Below are 18,776 nucleotides of genomic sequence, written 5' to 3'. Positions count from 1 at the left end.
ATTGCTGTGGCAAAAAAAAAATAACAAAGAGGTGCAGAAGGACAGAGACATCAGGAAGTGCTTGTATCGCCCTAAGACACATTTTGAATAGAGAAGAGCGGCAGCACATTAGGAGACATTACAGAGAATGTCAGGCAGTGATTATTCTAAATAGAATAGGACTGTGATTATGCGGGTTCTTTCAGACACTGTTGGGATTGGCAGACTCCACAGGGACAGGGTCTGGAGAGCGTTTTGGAGAGGGATCCTGTTTTGTTAAGAATATGAGAGGAGACTGTGCCTATAGAGTTGCAAAGATAGTCAGGAAAAACAGCGGTTTAAGGAGCTATCATATTGTGTTCTCACAGAGATACAGGTCTGTTGCATAAAGATAACTAGCCATTAGTAACGTGGTGCGAGTCATGGTACTTAAATTCTCAATTGTAACATTGTTCACTTCAACAGAAAATAGTTTCATGGTGCAGATGTTTAGCTGTTGTGGCTTTTTTCTCTCATAGTTTTGTAGGATGTCTGCAATTGCGCCATTTCACATTCAGACCATAAGTAATGAGGGCAACTGCGCCAACCTTGACAATGGCTCACTAATGGAATTCCTCAAGCTTTTGAACTGGGCTGTCTTTCAGTGTTTGAACTACATTATTAAAATCCGGTGAGTTTAGTTAGTGTTATTTGCAATTATTTAAGCGCCTAATTTTCATTCATGAAGTTATTCTTTGCTGACATCTTCTGGTTGATACCGAACATGACAACTGATGTTGAGTCTATAATTCAGCCGGGTCCTTTTCATATTGCAGCAAATCCTTTCTCCCCAAGTGGCTACACAATGCTCTAAATGTTGTTTTTTCATATTAATAGTGCAGCAGAAACATAAGGAAAATTGTATGCAATTTCTCAGCTTCTGTTTTAGTATTTAATTAGAAAGGATTCATTACTACTTTAAAATGTAGTCATTCTTACTTCATATACATGTAATACTTAATAAGCATATATCCCATTGCTGCTACAAAATTTTAAAAAGATACTCTACATAGTAAACTAAATAGTATTTCAATCAGCTAGTCATAGATTTTTGAACACAAAATAATGACTAAAGGTACAAATTGGGCAACAGTTTAACTGCAGTTACTCAATAGACGATCCAGAATGGGAAAAGGAAATGATTAATATATACACCAGGAATCATTGTCACCACACTCAGATGAAGATTATAGCTGATTATTAGCTGACAAGGACCAAACCACTTGCTTTAAAGGCTGAGTTACATTACAGGGTGAGAATTTAGCGTTGGCACAGGTGCCCTGTCTTATCTAATCAGTCTATACTTGATTGTAGGAGTGGCAATGTAGCACAGTGGTAAGGAGTAGGACTTATAACCAAAAGGTTGCCAGTTCGATTCCCTGCTGGAGCACTGCTGTTGTACCCTTGGGCAAGGTACTTAACCCAGAAATGCCTCAGTAAAAATCCAGCTGTATAAATGGGTCACGTGAAAAAAACTGTGACCTCTGTAAGCAGCTCTGGACAAGATGGTCTGTTAACTGCCAATAATGTAATGTAGTGTAATAATGTTGTTACTCTGTCATACCTTCCATCTGAGCATTCATCTGGATGTGGTCACTCACCTTAGTCAGCAGGGCGTCAAACTGAGGCTGAGAGAGAGGGAGGAGAAAGCCCTCAATGACACGCCTGAACTCCCCTGTAGTGACGGTGAAGTTCCCCTCTGTGTCCAGCGTTTGAAATGCTGCCCTCAGGTCGCTCTGCCTCGCCGGTATCCTTTGAGCGAGCATGCATTCAACCTCTGCCCCAGAGAGGGTCTCATCCGGGACCGACCGAACTGAAGCAGCTAGGAGGAAGCAGAGATGTTTTATTCCCTGTTACTTCAAGAGAGGGCCGGACTGGAGCTGCGCTTTGAACATAGTCGAACAGAGATATTTATTTTCTCTATTTTTAATGAATCTCGAGTGACTGCAACTTCTCAAAGCCTACATCTGTCTGCATTCATATGACCCCATATGACTCTTGGCTGGTGGCTTTCAAAACTGTACAGCAAAAGCAAATTTCCACTGTGATACTGACAGCCAGTTCTACCTCCAGAGATTTTTCTTGACCAATGATATGCTCTGGGACACAATGGAAGCTCCTTACTTACCTGGTCTTTTGTCCTATGGAGCCCTTTAATAGAGTGCATTGAATTGCATTAAGGTGTGGTCTGCAGCATGTAAGGGATACAGGTCATGTACACTGGCTTTATTTCCTGGTATATGTACACTTACTGGAGTTTGATTGGCTGGTGGTCCGCCCTAAGTTTCTGGCTGAGGCCCAGTTTGTGGGGGTGTGAGCTCTGCTCCTAGGTCTCGGGGTTATCGCCAGCCCTCGACACTGGGGTGTCAGGTCTCCCGATCCCCGACTTGGAGGGGCAACAGTGCTCATCACTGACAGGGAGCAGTAAGTGCAAATGAAAGAGTGTCCTGCTCACCTGAAACCAGACAACAGTTGTCTTCAGTCCACTACCTGCATGACCAAGATCACCTGAGCTACATGGACAATAACATCAATAAGCTATTCAACATTATTCAGAAAAAAAGACTGCGTGTTTCATACTTTGAGTCTCAGTAGCACAGCCAATTCTGGCAAGCCATTTTGGAAACTGGTTGCTATAATTACATTTTAATGAATCGACCAATTAAATATCTGTTCAAAATAAAGTACATCTATTTACTCAGCCGAACAATTTATACATGCAATTTAGTTATTTGATTAAAAATGTAGATAGCTTTGTTAAATTGCAGATTTTTACATTTTCTCTTGCAGACCAATAAAGTGTAACACCAGAGTAGGCTGCCGTCGTGACCCGTCATTAAGGGCTTAACTCTGAACTGTGGATTGATTGCAAGGTAAGAGCTGCATTCCAGTCATTAACTTGGCAACATGAAAACAAAAAATGATCCGGAGGACCACAGAGCTGCAATAAACGGCAATGTATTTTATTTCAGATGGACGTTTATTGATTAAAAGTCACGCTGATGTTGCACAAAGGTAAGACTTAAAACAGGATATTCTATTTTTCTGAGACTATCAAAAGACCATATATGTATTTAAATATGATTTTAATGTTGCTTAGTTGTAATCACAAAAAAAAATCTGTGGCAGTTATTTAATGTTAAATCTAGATCTAAAGGCTTGCCATAATAAGATGTGTTCAATAGCATTTTTTGCTTTTCTGTAAACTTCATGTGAAACTAATCTTCTGTGAATTTAAACTTCACTTTTTCTTCAGTTTCGCATTTTCTTGAGATTAAATGAAACAAAGATGGCTTACTAGCAAGCCCTAAGTAACTAAATACATCTTTAGTGCTGAGTTGTAAATACAATGATTTTTTTTTTTTATTAACAAGGGCTTTCTGGCTTAGGCGGCTGTGATTCCTGCTCATTCAAAAGCGGCGACGTTTCGAAAATTCTCGAATACCCTTCAGGAAAGAAATTTACGTAGCGAAAGAAAGAAAAATTATTATACGACTTACCGCTTTTCCTTTTTTATCAGCACAATTTTGATTTAATAATTTCTCGTCTCTGCTCCGAAGCCCTGCTTCTGATTGCCGCGCGCCTGCTCCTCAGTCGTAACTACGAGGGGACGCTCCGTGGTTGCTATAGAAACGGACTGGCAGCATTGGACCACTGTTGGCTCCGCCTGCTGTTGTTTGTGATTGGACAAAACTTGCTACAATCAATTATGGCTGTCGTGCCCGCAGTCTTTCTGTGTGCTAATCTTTCTTTCTTACCAATGTCATTTTGTATGTAAAACCATGCAAAGACTGTACAAAATATAACGGGTTTTGCTGTAATTAATATTTGACAAATGGGTAATCGGTATCCCATATTTGAAACTCTCACATACACATTTATGTTTGTTTTGATCAATATATCTAATGTCTAGCCATATTTAAATTATCGTTATAACTTTTTTTATCACATTAATTGTAAATGGTGCCAAACTAATAATAATAACAATGAGTGGCTGTTATTTGAAATTCTTCAAGGATGTCCCTTAAAAATGATTGATATTCAGAACCGAGACAACTGCATAACACTTCGTTCACACTTTTCCGCCGACTGTACAAAGAATCTCCGGCACAAGTGTTAAGGGTGCGTCTTTATTCGTAAACCAGCTAGCAGGCATGGAAAGCGCATTGCGAAGCAACTCGTTCAATATCCAACACAATATAAAAATAGAACTTAAAACTGTAGTGCACTTGCAGAAGAGACTACAACAGCAAAGTAAGTGCCCTGATTAAAATCTATCCATGCCGTTAGAAATGCCACTTGTAATATACCTATGTCAGCTTTGTACAGCTACACAATAGAGATATAAAAGTGATGATTGCAGGACTGCCTGGTCAGGCTGTTTGGGTTTCAGCACAGGGTTGAATGGGAAACTGGGTGTGTATATATAGGGGGAATAATGTAGAGGAGTCGGGGGAAGGGGCAATTCCAATCCACAATCACCCACCGTGACCCACAGTCATCCCTAAGTCACCCTCACTCATCCCTAACAATGGGAAGGGGAGGTCATCGCAAGATGCCAGATGTAGCCATTTGAGTTAACTTCACTGGTGTTCACGCTCCCCTGCTGTATCAGGACGTTGCCTACATGATGCTCATTAAAGCACAGACACGTCCAGCTGTAAAGATAGGTACAAAACTAAAAAAGGAAAACCCTTTTCCTTAACTTTACATACTTTGTAGGATCAGTCCTGGTGATTAGAGATGACTGTGGAAGTGTCCTTCACCAGACTCAGAGTGACAGCAGATAACAAATCAAAAGACAAGTGTGATATGTGGCAATGATCGATATTGCATGTCCAAGAAATAATAACATAATTCCAAGAAACACTCATGGAGATATCCCATTCACATAACCAGGACGGATTGACACAGTAGCCTGATTTAAGTATTGAGAAAGCCATGTGAGGATGCTTTAAAAACTCCAGCAGGCCTGCTGAAGATAAGCCTTCAGTTCAGCACATTTGAGAGCAGGTAAAACAGGAGTGATTTAAACGCAAGCCACCTGAACATTACCCATCAGTAGCAGTGTCTTTAAATTGCCACAGCAGGTCTGCAGTTTGAAATTCACAACAGAGTCAGGGCAAGGAACACCAGCCCAGGTGTTTCTGCACAGAACTGATAAAACCCTGAGAGATTCTGCCCCCCAGCCAGCACATAACATTCTCACAAGGTTTTTCTTGCATTGTGACAACGTTATCACGTGAGCGCTCACGTGCTGGCAAATGTCTGATTGCGTGTGCTAGACCTGACATGTGACATCACACGCTAAGGAGTCGTGCTGAGAGTCGAGGGGTCACTTTATATAGGATGCAGTGATGCATATTCATACATATAATAAAGAAGAGTAACTGTAAATAGGATTGGCGATTGATTACTCAGTGAGAGCAGCATAGGATCCACAGAGGTCCATATAGGTGTGGTTGCAGTTGCGGGTGCGGTTGTTTTGTATTGAGTAGAGCAGTGAGGAGATCCTCCAGGACTGAGAGAAGGGTTGGGGTGGACTGGAGATGTGGAGTGGGGTCTTGTGGCTCTCGGTGAGACATGCAGCGCCGACGCTCCTTTTAAAGGCTGAAGTCGAAGGTGAGGTCTGACTTCCCCATTTTCTGCCTGTACACCGCGTCAAACTTGTCGTTCATGGACACAGTGAAGATGTCCTTCCACAGCCCCACACGCCCTGATGTTCGGGGAGAAAAAAAGGGGAGCAAGGTTTAGATTTATTTATTTTCCATTAAAGGGATTCAAAATTCAATTCAGTTTAATTCGGCTGAGATGTGATCCCCTAGATCAAAACAAAGGAAATGGCCTAAATGAGACAGTTACATCCTCTATGACAGATTTTTTTTCTCCATGATACAGGTGTCTCAGCTTTCTTTGACACTGTTCCTAAAATCCAGCGTTGTTTCACTCACCTTCTCCCATTGTTTTCTAGAGAGTGTCTACATTAAAGCCCCTAATTCACTGCATTAGTCCAGCGTCAATGTAGTCATGAATCCATGCACTAAAAGAAACAAACGGGGAAAAAGAAATCTAACAAAAATCATAATATAATATAGGGAAAATATAAAGAATCAACTTAACCAGCACAGACGTGATTCTTTTGAGATCATAAAAGAAAAAAATTAATTCAACAATATGTTTTTACAAAACATAACAAGATAAAATAACAAGATAAACAAAACAAAAAGAATGGAACAACTTTTCACCTTTTTTGTTTCTTTTACTTTAATTAAAATTCTCCTTGCATGTTGTGTGTATACATATTCACCTCAAGGTGGCGATATACTACCAGAAAGGTTTATTCTCAGCCTGCACAGAGGTTTTCAAGGAATGTGAGGCTGTTAAAATTTGACTCTTCTCTTGATATAATTTATATGACATATAAATAGCATATATGTCAGCTTTAGCATATATAGCATAGCAGATGGAACCAGACACAGCAAATACCTCACTGCGTATCATCTTCCAGATACGAATACAAAATACACCTGTGTGTACAAACTCTGTAAGAGATCATACTTTTATTATTTTAAATACCTATTTTATCAGTTCCTCATTTTTTCCCTCTCACTCTTTTTTTTTTTATGAAAGTCGAGTATGGTAAAAGATCTTAAGAGTCTGATTCATTACCTGACATTACAGGTGTAATCCAAGGGAGAGATCTGGACTTTGAAAATGAGGGCATTACCACTCATCCTCCCAGCAGCTGCCACTTATATAACCCTGCTCTAATGAGTCCAGGCTGGTTTGTGATTAGTGAAAACAAACTGTGTCACATTTCAGTATGAGGGAGTTCCCTGACCTCAGCTCACCATGCCTCCTCCACCTCCTCCCACACCTCCCCAAACTCGCTCTCATTCCTCTCCAGAGCCATTACCCCACCCTCCTGTTTGCCATTCCATCCCTAACTCTACGCCTCTCTCTCAGCACCCTGTCCCACTAAATCTCTCTCTCTCATTCCATTACATTATTGGCATTTGGCAGAAACTCTTATCCAGAGCGATTTACATAGGTCACAGTTTTTACAATTCGTTACCCATTTACACAGCTGGATGTTTACTGAGGCAATTCTGGGTTGAGTACCTTTCCCAAGGGTACAGCAGCAGTGCCCCAGCAGGGAATCAAATCTGAAACTTTTTTGTTACCAGCCCTGCTCCTTACCACTATGCCACACTCTCCCTCTCCACTGCTCTCTGGCTTCCACCCCACTTCTGTATCTTTCCCACACCACCTGAACCAGCAGACCACAGCGCCTGGCCTCCACATTCTTACCCCTGCAGAAGATGCCCCAGTCCAGCTCAGCCCCCCCCCCCCCCCTTCCTTTCCCATTCGTACCCCTGCAGATAGAGAGGGCCTCGGAGGTGCAGCACTGTTCGATGAGCTGGTGGCAGCTCTCCGTCATGGCCTCCAGCTGGGCCTTGTCGCAGGAGACGCCCAGGAACCGAGCCAGCTGCTCCACCAGGGTGCCCAGGTCCTGCGGAGAGGCAGGGAGAGAGGCCTCTTTCTGTCACTTCCACCCCGGCAGAGGAGATTGGAGACCAAAGCGCCTCACTTAACGGCACCCTTTCCCTCCACGGTTGCAGCTGCAAGACTCTTATGGGTCAGGGGAGCGCTCCAGATACCAACGCTGACGGTACCCAATGTAAAAGATGCAAGTTGTATGAGAAGTGTCAGTGAGAAGTGGTGGATATTATTTACAGCACAACACCCACAGCACCAGTTAGTTGTGGGTGTTTCAGAGGCAATGGCTGAAAGTGCTAACACAAGCTCTGGTGTGAGGAGATGAGTTGCATATGATGACTGTACATTTGACATCAGTAAAACTTTATCTTTATCTTTCATCTCAAGCCCAAATTTCAAGCCCCAGCTTGAAGTTTAGCTGAAATTAGCTAGCAATGCTTTTTAGACCAATCAAAAAGGTGCCTGAGAATCCACCACTGTTTGTTGTGTTGACCGTTTTTGACACTGTATGTCTATGTGGGGCAATAATGGAGCTGCTGGAAAAAGGAAACTAAAATAAAGTGGTTATTTGAACAGGTGATATATTGTGACAGATGTGTGTCAGGGTTGTTGGTGCAGTGTATGTAATGGTGGCAGGACAGTATCTGTGTCAGACAGTCTCAAAGTCTATCCTGGCATATACAGTGGAAGTTGGTCAAAGGTCCTCTTTCTCCTTCTGTGAGCAGAGGTGTCACTCCCCATTTATGTACTTTATTTGTTTAGCAGTTTGGGAAAATTTTACCTGCCTCTTTCCAAATAACATATACACCACACCCTCTTGCAAATGGCACATTTGCATATTTCCCTGTTTTAGGTAAGCAGATAGATGTAACACTCATTACGAGGTGAAGTATTTGCTTAACAGGCAGACAGCTTTATCTTGGGTGACCTAATATTGTTATGCATTCAGGTAGGATGATTCAGCTGTGCACTTTGGAAAAGTGAAAGGGGCTGTTATTGCTCTGACCTTCAAACCAGGACATAACCCACTTTCAGCCTTTGCTGACACCATTACAGCAAAGGCTGAAATATCTTTTTTTTCTCCAATTCATCTTCAAACTTAAAAAAAATTAATGCCGTGGCATTCACACATGAAACGCCCACCAGGCCACGTACAGGAATGCCAGACAAAACTGCATAGGGAAAGAGAATGTTCGGAAGAACATCCTTTTTATCTTTACTAGGCAGGGTTTGTAGGTGAAAATGGGGCAGGGCAGTGTTTAGGGGCAGAAAATATGTTTGCGTGCTGTAGTGGTGAAAAGATGGGGGACATTCAGGACTGTACCTGTCCTGGGCATTGTGGAGAGCCATTCAAAACTGCCAACCCCAGGACAGTCACAGACAGTAGCTAAAACATCAGTTAAAGCAATGGTCCGTGAAACAGATTTATGGTGTGAATTTATGTACCTTATACATGTCTTCATATTTCAGGAAGAGGACGTTGGAGTCCATGCGATGCTCCCAGAATTCCTGCACGTGCTCGAACCAGGAGCCGTATCCCACTGTCAGGCAAAGTCAGAGTTCAGTGAGTTTTGACAGGCAAAGTCCATCTGCGGTATTCTGTCCTTTTGCACTACTGCTTCTTTCTGCACTGACAGTCCCTACATCTGTCTGTTTTCCCTGTAATTGTTTTCCTCTGTGATGCCTTGTACATGTTTTAATAATTGTTTGCAAAAGTTTGTACGAGGGGTAAGAATGCAAAGGGAACGTCATGCTCCACACATTGCTGCTGAACTCCCAAAGAATGCTGTTTACTGCCTACTGTACCTGAAATCACAACACTGTTCCTTCAGTCTGTCTCCTCGTGAACTATCAGTATTCTGTCCTGTACCAACCAAAACAAGGCATGACGTGTGTGTGTGTGTGTGCGTGCGTGTGAAACTGTCTGTCCTGCACCACTGGGCTAAAAGGGACAAGCATGGGAATTTCCTCATGTTTGGCTGCCTTTCTCTGCTATGGATTTTTTTCCATGTCAGTGCACTCTCCCACATAAAGGGAGCTGTATTAACTGGAAGGAGGGCAGATTTACCCCGTGTGGGAGCTGTAACATGACTATCTGCAGTGTATGAAGACGGTGCTATTGCTGCCCGGATGAGAGCGGGCAGGTAGGCTCAGGACAGGTGAGGTAGACCACTCACGCTTGTCGTTCATGAACCTCCGGCAGAACTCCTGGAAGGTGCCTCTGTAGCTCATGGTCCTGAGGGATCGGTGGAACTGGTAATACGACACCACCAGGTCTTTGGGATTCCTGGCCATGTAGATCACCTGTGCAGCACAGAGACCGACAGGGCCGCTGAGTAATGGCTAGAGAGCAGGACCTCAGGGGATTAAACACATGTAGGGCACTGCTGCTGTGTCCACAGGGCCGCTGAGTAATGGCTAGAGAGCAGGACCTCAGGGGATTAAACACATGTAGGGCACTGCTGCTGTGTCCACAGGGCCGCTGAGCAATGGCTAGAGAGCAGGACCTCAGGGGATTAAACACATGTAGGGCACTGCTGCTGTGTCCACAGGGCCGCTGAGCAATGGCTAGAGAGCAGGACCTGGGGGAATGAATCACATGTAGGGCACTGCTGCTGTGTCCACGACTAAGACAACATACCTGAATGACTTCAGCGAATAAAAGGCTGTGTAAGAACTGGGTCATGTGCGATGTGTGAGTTGCAACGGACATGGACGCTTCCAAACTAAGTAAATAATGCAACGTGACATTAGTGTTTGAGAGTGTACATACATAGAAATAAAGGTCCATAATAATTAGGCCTTTGCAAAAAGTGAATGCATTTCAAAATTAAACCTTCACCAAGCAAAAAATGCTTTCACAAGGTCGAATAGTGAATTCTACCGTATCCAACCAAATACATCTCGAGGGTATTTTTTTTTTAGATAACAGCCCTTGTTGCCCTTCAACAGTGACCTGCTGTACATCAATAACAGTAAGGTCTTTCTAAACAGAGTTGCTCCAGTGAGCGGAGAAGAGATGTGGTACAGCATTGTTGGCCAAAAAGACTCTGCTGTTCATTTCAGCCTCATTGCAGTGATCTCAGTCCTCCAGCACAGAATGGTGCTTCAGTGGCACAGCATCTGCTTTTCTGAAGCACAGGGCGTAACCACGAGTAAATCAAAACTCACCACATGTTATACAAACAAGACAAAACCTTGTATTAATTTTGTATTGCACAAACCACTAACTAGGAATTATAACAGTGATCATAGCAATGGTATGGTACTTAATAATCCAGTCGTTCCCACGTTTTACTTCATCCTCTAATTAATTAATTAATTAATTAATTAAAAATTAGTTAATTTTCCAAAATAATCAGTTATATACAGTATCTGCCCACCTAGCACCGAGCACAGATCATCATCCTCAAAATGTTGCTGTGGCGTTGCGGCGACATTGAGGTTGAACGTTGAACGTATTGGGGTCAGCCGGGTCCGTTAACCCGTCGCGCGCCGGCTTACCTTGGACTCTCCGTTGTGCATGGCCGTGGGGAGGAAGCGGTAGGGGAGGTGGCTCTTGATCAGGCGGGGAGACGTGAGCTCCTGCGGAGGCAATGCGCAGACAGAGCCTCAGTGCAGTGTCTTTCACCACATCACAGAGTGATTTCCCTCCTCCATGTCTTCTAATCAAATGAGACACTTGTCGATCCACTGGAGTCTGTCAGACGTCTGAGACGTCCCTGCAGGGGTTATCTGGTGTGTTTTAGGGCTGATGGGAAGGGAAGCTCACAGCTAAGAGATGTAGAGGACATTTAAACTTCATTTCCCCTCAGATCCTCTGTAAAAAAGGATCTGAGACAAGGGGCAGGATTCTGCTTTCATTACTATACAGACTAGTTTGACAGTTAGATTCATATTTCATACGTGCTCTGGCTCATTTTCAGAATAGAGAACAAGAAAGGTAAAGTTAAGACAGTGGTGCTGCATCCGAAAAACACTCACTCCATGTCCTTACCAACTCAGACCTCTAACCAGTGCAAGGTAAGTGAGCCTTTCATTTGACCTTGGTATTGGTCAGGGATTAAGGAGAGGGGGAAGGTTTGGGATGCATCCAGGATCTTGAGACAGTGCAGCAAGATGGCTCTGATTGGGCGCTGGGATATGAGGAGGTCCCTGATGGGCGTTAGCAGCAGCGGCCAATGAGAGTGCAGTGAAAGTTCAGGTTGGTACCTGAATGATGTCCAGGCCCGGTTGGGGGTACTCCAGAACCGGCAACTGCTCGTCGATATTCATCAGCCCGATCTCGTCGGGGTCAGCCCCCTGACTCACCAGGTACACTACCTCCTGGAGCAGACTCGTCCCTGAAAGAGAAAGAGAGAGAGAGAGAGGGAGAGAGGGCAATGAGAGGAAAGAGCTCACAGTGTAGGTACACTGACCTACTGAGCAGAGGTAGAGAATGATGAAAAAAAGAGCAAATTGAAATGGGGACAGCAGTGGCAATGCCCCCCCCCCCCCCCGCTGACAGAAGTAACAACTACTTTGAGGTATGGGTGTCATTCAATTCCAAATCAATACAATACTGACACAGGGTCACTTGCTCAGCAAGGCTTTTGCCACAACAACCTCTAAATATCACTGAAGAATAAGAAAGTCAAGCAGGAGAGGACTGTTTATTAAAATTCCATTCTCAGAGTGTTTCCACGCTTCCTACAACATCAGCACATGCAGCATTTTGGTAATGCTACTGTGTCTGTCTTCACTGTTCATCACAGTTATAGAAACCATCTTTCACATGTGTTTTTTTGCAGATAATCTTTTTTTTATAATGGGCTGGAAGTCCGCATGGAGATTGCTGACTAGTGGTGGAATGTCTGATTAAACACATACCCTCCAAAAGTCTTTCTTTATTTAGCCCCGGAGCCAGATTAGATGGTATCGGGAAGAGAATGACTGAACCAATTTAATCTGATGAGAGATCCTCCCATTCCAGGCTGACAGTGACTAGACAGATGATGCCTGCACTTTTGACCTTAGCTGTTCAATTAAACTTGAATGACTTCATGTCTAGATGTTGGGTAACTGTGTTAATGTGGAAAAATATAGAGATTTGACGTGACAGACATCCACCTCTATACAACACATGCAGCATAGCAACGCTCAAAGAGGCAGAGATCTACTGAGTGCATCTCCCACACCGTGTAGTCACAGCAATGCCAAAATCCTGCTAGATACAGAGAAGCTTATAACTGGCAGTATGCAAAAACAGTGTCACTGACAATTAATGCAACCTAATACTTAAATGCAGTTGTAGAAAAGGAGTTTTTCTAATGAAATACAGGATCCACAGGGCCGTAAACCTAAAGCAAAACTATTTTTGGATGAGTAACCAGAGCTTGGGTCAGCAGTCCAGTGTCCTGATTTTTGGTGATGTAGCAGGAGCAACCCATCTCTTTTAAATTAACAGGCCAACAGACCTGAGTAGATAGAGTTGATGGACTGGGAGACACCCTGGCATTCTGGAGCACTTAATGTCCTGTCTAAGTGACTATTAATTGACTCCTCAGTAGGAAAAGCCCCTCCTCTCTGTCATCTAATCCTAATATCTGTTCCAACTGGAATGGAGCCTGGGGTCTAATTTGCCTGTTATGCTTACGTAGGTAATTTACCCCAATGTGGAAATGCACTGTGTGCTTTAATCACAAGAAGTACAAGAAGCTTCACAAGAAGCAAACCTTGCTCGTTTTTGGCTACCCTTCTTTGTTTACAGTAATTTGTACTTTTCCTTGTTTGTCTTGTGATTGACCAAGCTCTGGGATGTTTGCGTCATAACATAACCAGAATCAAATCCTCGATGAAATCAATTGCCAGCAAATCATCTGTGCCCACTGGGTTACATTACATCACATTATTGTCATTTAGCAGAAAATCTTTGCCAGAGAAGCTTACATAGGTTACAGTTATACATGTTATCCATTTATACAGCTGGATATTTACTGCGGCAAATTCACATTTAAGTACTTTCTCAAAGGGTATAGCAGCAGTGCCCCAGCAGGGAATTGAACCCGCAAACCTTTTCAGCTATGCACCCTGCTCCCTACCACTGTGCTACACTGCCAGTTTTCCAATAGCAATTTGAAATATTTGCTGTGCTTTCATGAATAAGAATGAAGAAACAGGCTAAAAACATTTTTTCCTGGATGGAAGAGGCAGCACAATCAGTACACCTCATCATTATCCACACTGCAGCATGTTCATGACTTAAAATATACCCACCATCTACACACCAATGAATTGATCATCTTTTGTTACCTCATTGTTACTTTGACAGCTGAAACCAATTAGTGAAGGACACACCACCTTCATATACAGCACTGACACCATATGAGCTAGTGATGTGAGTAAACGCTGGTAGTCACACAGCCTTGCTAACATATAGTGTGGATTCAAGTCACAGAAGTGATTTTTTTTCTACATGTGTGACTCACATATAGATATTCTCAGCAGTCATAAGACCTCCTCCCACATATAAACCGAGTTTAGGCAGGACAGCAGTGGTGTCAGAAGGCAAACAGTAACACTGAGTCATGAAGGCTAAGGAAAAGCTGAAAAATTGAAAACAGCCCGGTTTCAATTTTTGTGTTGTGAAAATTTTCAGAAAATGCTGTTGTATCAGGAAAACTGTGAGGATCTTCGTTCAAGCAATTTCTTTAAGTGTGTGTTTGTTCAATTTTGGTAGTGGTGGTAGCAACTGTGTGAAGCTGTGAACCAGTCATATTACTGCTAGCTCAGACATGTGGCCTGCCATGTGCTTCTCTCTCTCTCTCTCTCACACACACACACACACACATACACTCTCACTCTCTCTCTCTCTCTCTCTCTACAATACTCATATAACAGGAACTGTAAAGTGGAGAAGGGGATATGGGACATGTTGCTTTCCTTACAAAAAAAACTCCATCACTCCCTAATCCACATAACAACACTGGTCAGAGATCAGAATTCAGAACATCATGCAAAGTTCTCACTTGATGAGGTGAACTTGCAGTGTTGCTACGGGTGCTGGAAATGATGAGGCAGTTTGGAATGCAGTATTAAGCCTGAAACACCTTATGGCAGTATCTGTAGTGTGGTGCAATGTACGTTTTTTCATTGCTAAAATATGGTACAAAACAGAAACTTTGTAGAGATGTTTTAGAGGTAGGCGGGAGCATATTCACAACAGCAGAATAAATGCATAACATTGTAAAGAAAGCTATAACCAATGTAAGTTGCTTTGGATAAGGGCTTCTGCTAAAAACCACTAATATTATTAGTTACTGTCAGAATTTTGTAAAAATGACTGCTCTGCTGCTGTGTCCTTCAGTTCTTACTGAACTACTGCAGTGCCACTGCAGAGATTACATAGAGGTCAGAAGTATCTGAGCAAACTCTGACTCTGAATGCACAGCTCCCTGAAGCATCATATCTGGGTAGGATGTCAAAGTTTAGGAATACACCCTTTTTGAGAGAGCACCATTTTTACTAAAAGCATTCAACACGGCTCTGTTTTGGTACATACAGTGTTTACAGTATCAGCTGTGTTGTAAGTAATACTGTAATTACCCCAGTGATAGTGAGACTTGCATAACCTCACAGTGGCAAGAGGAAACCATTTCTGCTTTGTCTGTTCACTTTAAAACATGCACTAAATGTCGCCTTCAGCCCATAATCCTATTATGGATACACAGTACAGTACAGAAAGGAGTTGGATAGTTTCTCTGAGAGAGAATCACTGAACCCTCCATGTAGCAGTGAGTGTGGGCAATGCTATAATAAGGAGCAATGTTATTAATTCCACACATTTCAACAGTACATTTGTCTTATTCCTTTGTTTTACTAGAGTAGTATTTTGTATATAATGTACATTGCTCTTTGCATTATATGTGTTAGCACTCTGGCCACCATTAATACAAGAGAAATGTCCTGGAAAAGCTAGATGATGCTTATTTTTAAATGTTCCCTCTCTGCTACCTCTACAGATCATTTCCTACCACCACCACTCACTGGTAACAGCTATTTTGACTGTGGGGTTTCATGCAGAGAATTTCTGTTTTTCTCAAAATGGACAGGTTTTCTGCACCATGAACACTAATAAAAAATAATTCCAAAGGATACAGAATTAAAATTACAAAAAAAACATCAGAGTTACTGAATGTTTGGATACCAACATGTGGATGGTACCATCTAACATCAATAATGTAGAAGAACCTGTGTAAGTCGCTTTGGATAAAAGCGGCTGCCAAATGAATAAATGTAAATGTAAATGTAAGATGCACACAGTATCATGGGAAATGTCCTAAGTACTGCTATAAGTTTTAAATTTATCTCAGCTGTTAGCTGAGCTCATTCTGCATGGAGCTTGTCTTCACCTTGTTTGCACTGTTACCCTCCAGACATGGTTGAGCTAAAATAATCCGGTTGTCAGACTATAGACTGCAAAAATGCCGTAAAAATAGACAGTGCATTAGGCATTAGTTGCTCTGTCTCTTGGATCAATGCTTCCCTGAAATGCAAGGATGCTACAAAATAAAAGCTCTCTCTGCTCTTCTCCACAGCCCCCTTTGCAAAGCATCACAGTGCTGAGCATTATGAATGGAGGAAGAGAGAAGCATATTCCCACTGTCTCCAGAGAATATCGCATTACAATACGAGTGCATCCCATTCACGTGAATCCCAGAACACAGGAAGTAACGCTCCCACACAACGGCGTCGTCTCCCGACCAACAGGGGACAGACAATTAGGATGATTCTACAAACCTTCACAACGTGTTTATGAGCACTGCGTTAGAGGCAACACTCATATTGTTATCTAGCGATTCCTCCTGTCCATACACAGAATAGGAGGTCTAATGGGTAGGTAGACATGTTATTGTATGACAGAGATTGTGTAATTAAGGTAAGAAAAAATGATTTTATTGACACGCCGCAAATATCAATATTGTTTAGCTTTGTTTAGCTACAATCACTTATTTAAGCCTTAAACTGAATAAGCGTTCAAGACCGGTCTCCAAAGTGTACCCCAGCTCGGCTGGTCTCCTCAGTAACGGGACACACCCCGTCGTTCACCCCCTTCCCAGGTCACGCAACGGCTACACGGTAGCATTCTGCCGCAGCGGTGCAGCATCCCAGCAGGTCCTGGGAGGCGGGTTTGATTAAAACATTCTATCAAGCAGTCTATTCGACGTGCCGAGCTGTCATGTTGATTGAGTACTCGGAGGTTGCAATGTGCTCACTGTGTAGAAGGCAAATTACGCAGCAGTGGACGAGGAGGGAACGCCAGTTTTTTTGGGTCCCCCCCCCCCCCCCCCCCCCCCCCCCCGCTTCATTTTCGATCTTCATGATCATTATCGTGTGCCAGACTTGGTCGAGTCTAATAATTGTTTATAGACTGCAGTGAAACTAAATATTGATGTCACCTTAAACGACAGGTCTTTGCATCCTGTTCCATCATCCGATAAAAGACATGCAAAGGAATGTAACGTCGTATGGTGTTCTTTAAAAGTGATCATAGTGTTTGTTTCAGTGTTCTGAGGGTTCGTAATTATCCATAAACACAATAATACGTGCACATACCGTGGATCGTTCTCGGTTTTCTGCTAAAGATTGCCAACGGATTGATGGATTCTTTGTTACACAATAAGCAGTAACGGAAATATAACTGCGAACTCAAAACATTGCAATTTATTTTTAGTCAAATATCTATGTTTATATTTATCTGGTTACGTAAATCTGCGTTATGTTAAACAGTTTCTGCATCTCTGAGATTCTGTGAACTACACCACTGCAGCATTCCCAATTAATTTTGATTTCTTCTGAACTTTGGGACAAACAACAAAATGAAGCATAATTCACACATGCAGCACCTGCGATTTAAGTTAAATGAAGTATCAGTGCTTATTTTGAAAAATGGGAAAACTCGTATACACTCGTGTGCATAAAGTTACAATACACGCTTTTACCATTTGAATTACCCAGGAACCACAGATATTTTTCTGAAATATCCCTACATACCAATGAATATTAGTTACTCTTTTCGCATCCGGTACTCGTCCATTTTTACCGTCCTTTGCAGTTTTTTCTGTCCACACTTGACACCACGTCACAAGTGAACATGTTGCAAGTCTATATCTGAGTCACATAAACGTGTTTACCTGATTTCGGATAGGTGACTATCCATATGTCACTACTCCTCAGCGAGAAGTTGGCAATTTCCTCCATCTTTCCCCTGCAGAAGGGAGGTAGCCGCACTCCATTGTATTCGAAGTATTTGCTCTCAAACTCTATCGGGGTGCTCGGCGTTTCTGCCTCGCTCTCTGCCATTGCGAAGCTCTGTAATTCAGCCACGGAAATATTACTGGTGTTGTTATTGGTAAAAAACGGTGCAAGATTTTTAACACGGCAAAAAATGTATAGCGGAGACTTGCAGAATTATAAGTCTTTGACCTTCAGCCAATCGGATCAGGACAAAGTGATGTAATGGGATTCGCTCGCTGATGCTCGGGATGATGCTGCGGCTGCCGCCTCGCTTCAGCACCAGTGCTGTACCACAGGCAGTACCAGTGTTTTCCCCCGACTCTCAGGGCGCCTGCTCACTTCTGCCTTCTTCGTAACCGGAAGATGCTCCTTGCATGGCGCGCACGCGGTTGATTAAATTACAGTTATACTGTAAACACACCTCGCTGCATTTTATGTTCTTGTGCTTTAACGCACGGTTTCAATGAAGTTTATATCGCTTTCTCCAATGTGTCATTTGAGGCCTTTGATCTGTTTTTACAGGTGACGAGTACTGAGGGGGAACTCGGATCTAAAACAACACATGAACAGTTACAGACATTTTGAGATCCTTTAAAAAAATCAAAATCAAGGTGGCACAAAAAGAAATATCTTTAAAAAAGGAAATAAATACTATGTAGACATCGGGATATAAGGGGACAACTGGGGGGTGCACTGCACCCCTAAGCACACCCATAGCGCCGGGCCTGCATATATTTTATCTGAATAATCGGGTGCTGTTTCGATTACACCGTTGAGCGTCGGGGAGCGGTCAAGGTTTCGCAATGCAAAGGCTGCCAAATGGTTTGTAATCTGCTCATATGGAAAATGCGGTAGCCACAGGGCACGCGTGACGCAGGGGACTGAAGCTACACCCATGCGGCTGGCCGTGATGATTACCGCACAGCTGAGTGAATGGAATGTGCGGAGCTGTCGCTTTACCATCCAGCTCAGCCGCTGAGGGG

General features: G+C 42.9%; 2 protein-coding genes across 2 annotated transcripts in view; both read right to left on the bottom strand.

Annotated features, from left to right (window-relative positions):
• Nucleotides 1-4,520, bottom strand: part of efcab6 (EF-hand calcium binding domain 6) — a 32,589-nt gene extending 28,069 nt beyond the window's left edge. Inside the window, exons 1-2 of the mRNA XM_036518499.1 lie at nucleotides 4,505-4,520; nucleotides 1,620-1,840 (exon numbers count right to left, since the gene is read on the bottom strand). Of these exons, the coding sequence (XP_036374392.1) occupies nucleotides 1,620-1,840; nucleotides 4,505-4,520 (237 nt within the window). The remainder of the gene's footprint in view (nucleotides 1-1,619; nucleotides 1,841-4,504) is intronic.
• Nucleotides 4,521-4,740: 220 nt separating this feature from the next.
• On the bottom strand, nucleotides 4,741-18,058 carry LOC118770498 (sulfotransferase 4A1). Its single transcript, XM_036518216.1, has 7 exons — nucleotides 17,691-18,058; nucleotides 11,731-11,861; nucleotides 11,023-11,103; nucleotides 9,696-9,822; nucleotides 8,965-9,059; nucleotides 7,393-7,531; nucleotides 4,741-5,734 (listed from the first exon to the last, which is right to left on the bottom strand). The coding sequence occupies exons 1-7, from the start codon at nucleotides 17,857-17,859 to the stop codon at nucleotides 5,622-5,624; spliced, it is 855 nt and encodes a 284-aa protein (XP_036374109.1). The 5' UTR covers nucleotides 17,860-18,058; the 3' UTR covers nucleotides 4,741-5,621.
• Nucleotides 18,059-18,776: the final 718 nt, after the last annotated feature.

The sequence above is a fragment of the Megalops cyprinoides genome, chromosome 23 (genome assembly GCF_013368585.1).
Source record: "Megalops cyprinoides isolate fMegCyp1 chromosome 23, fMegCyp1.pri, whole genome shotgun sequence".
In the NCBI taxonomy this organism is placed as follows: Eukaryota; Metazoa; Chordata; class Actinopteri; order Elopiformes; family Megalopidae; genus Megalops; species Megalops cyprinoides.
This window is presented reverse-complemented; position numbering and strand designations above follow the sequence as displayed.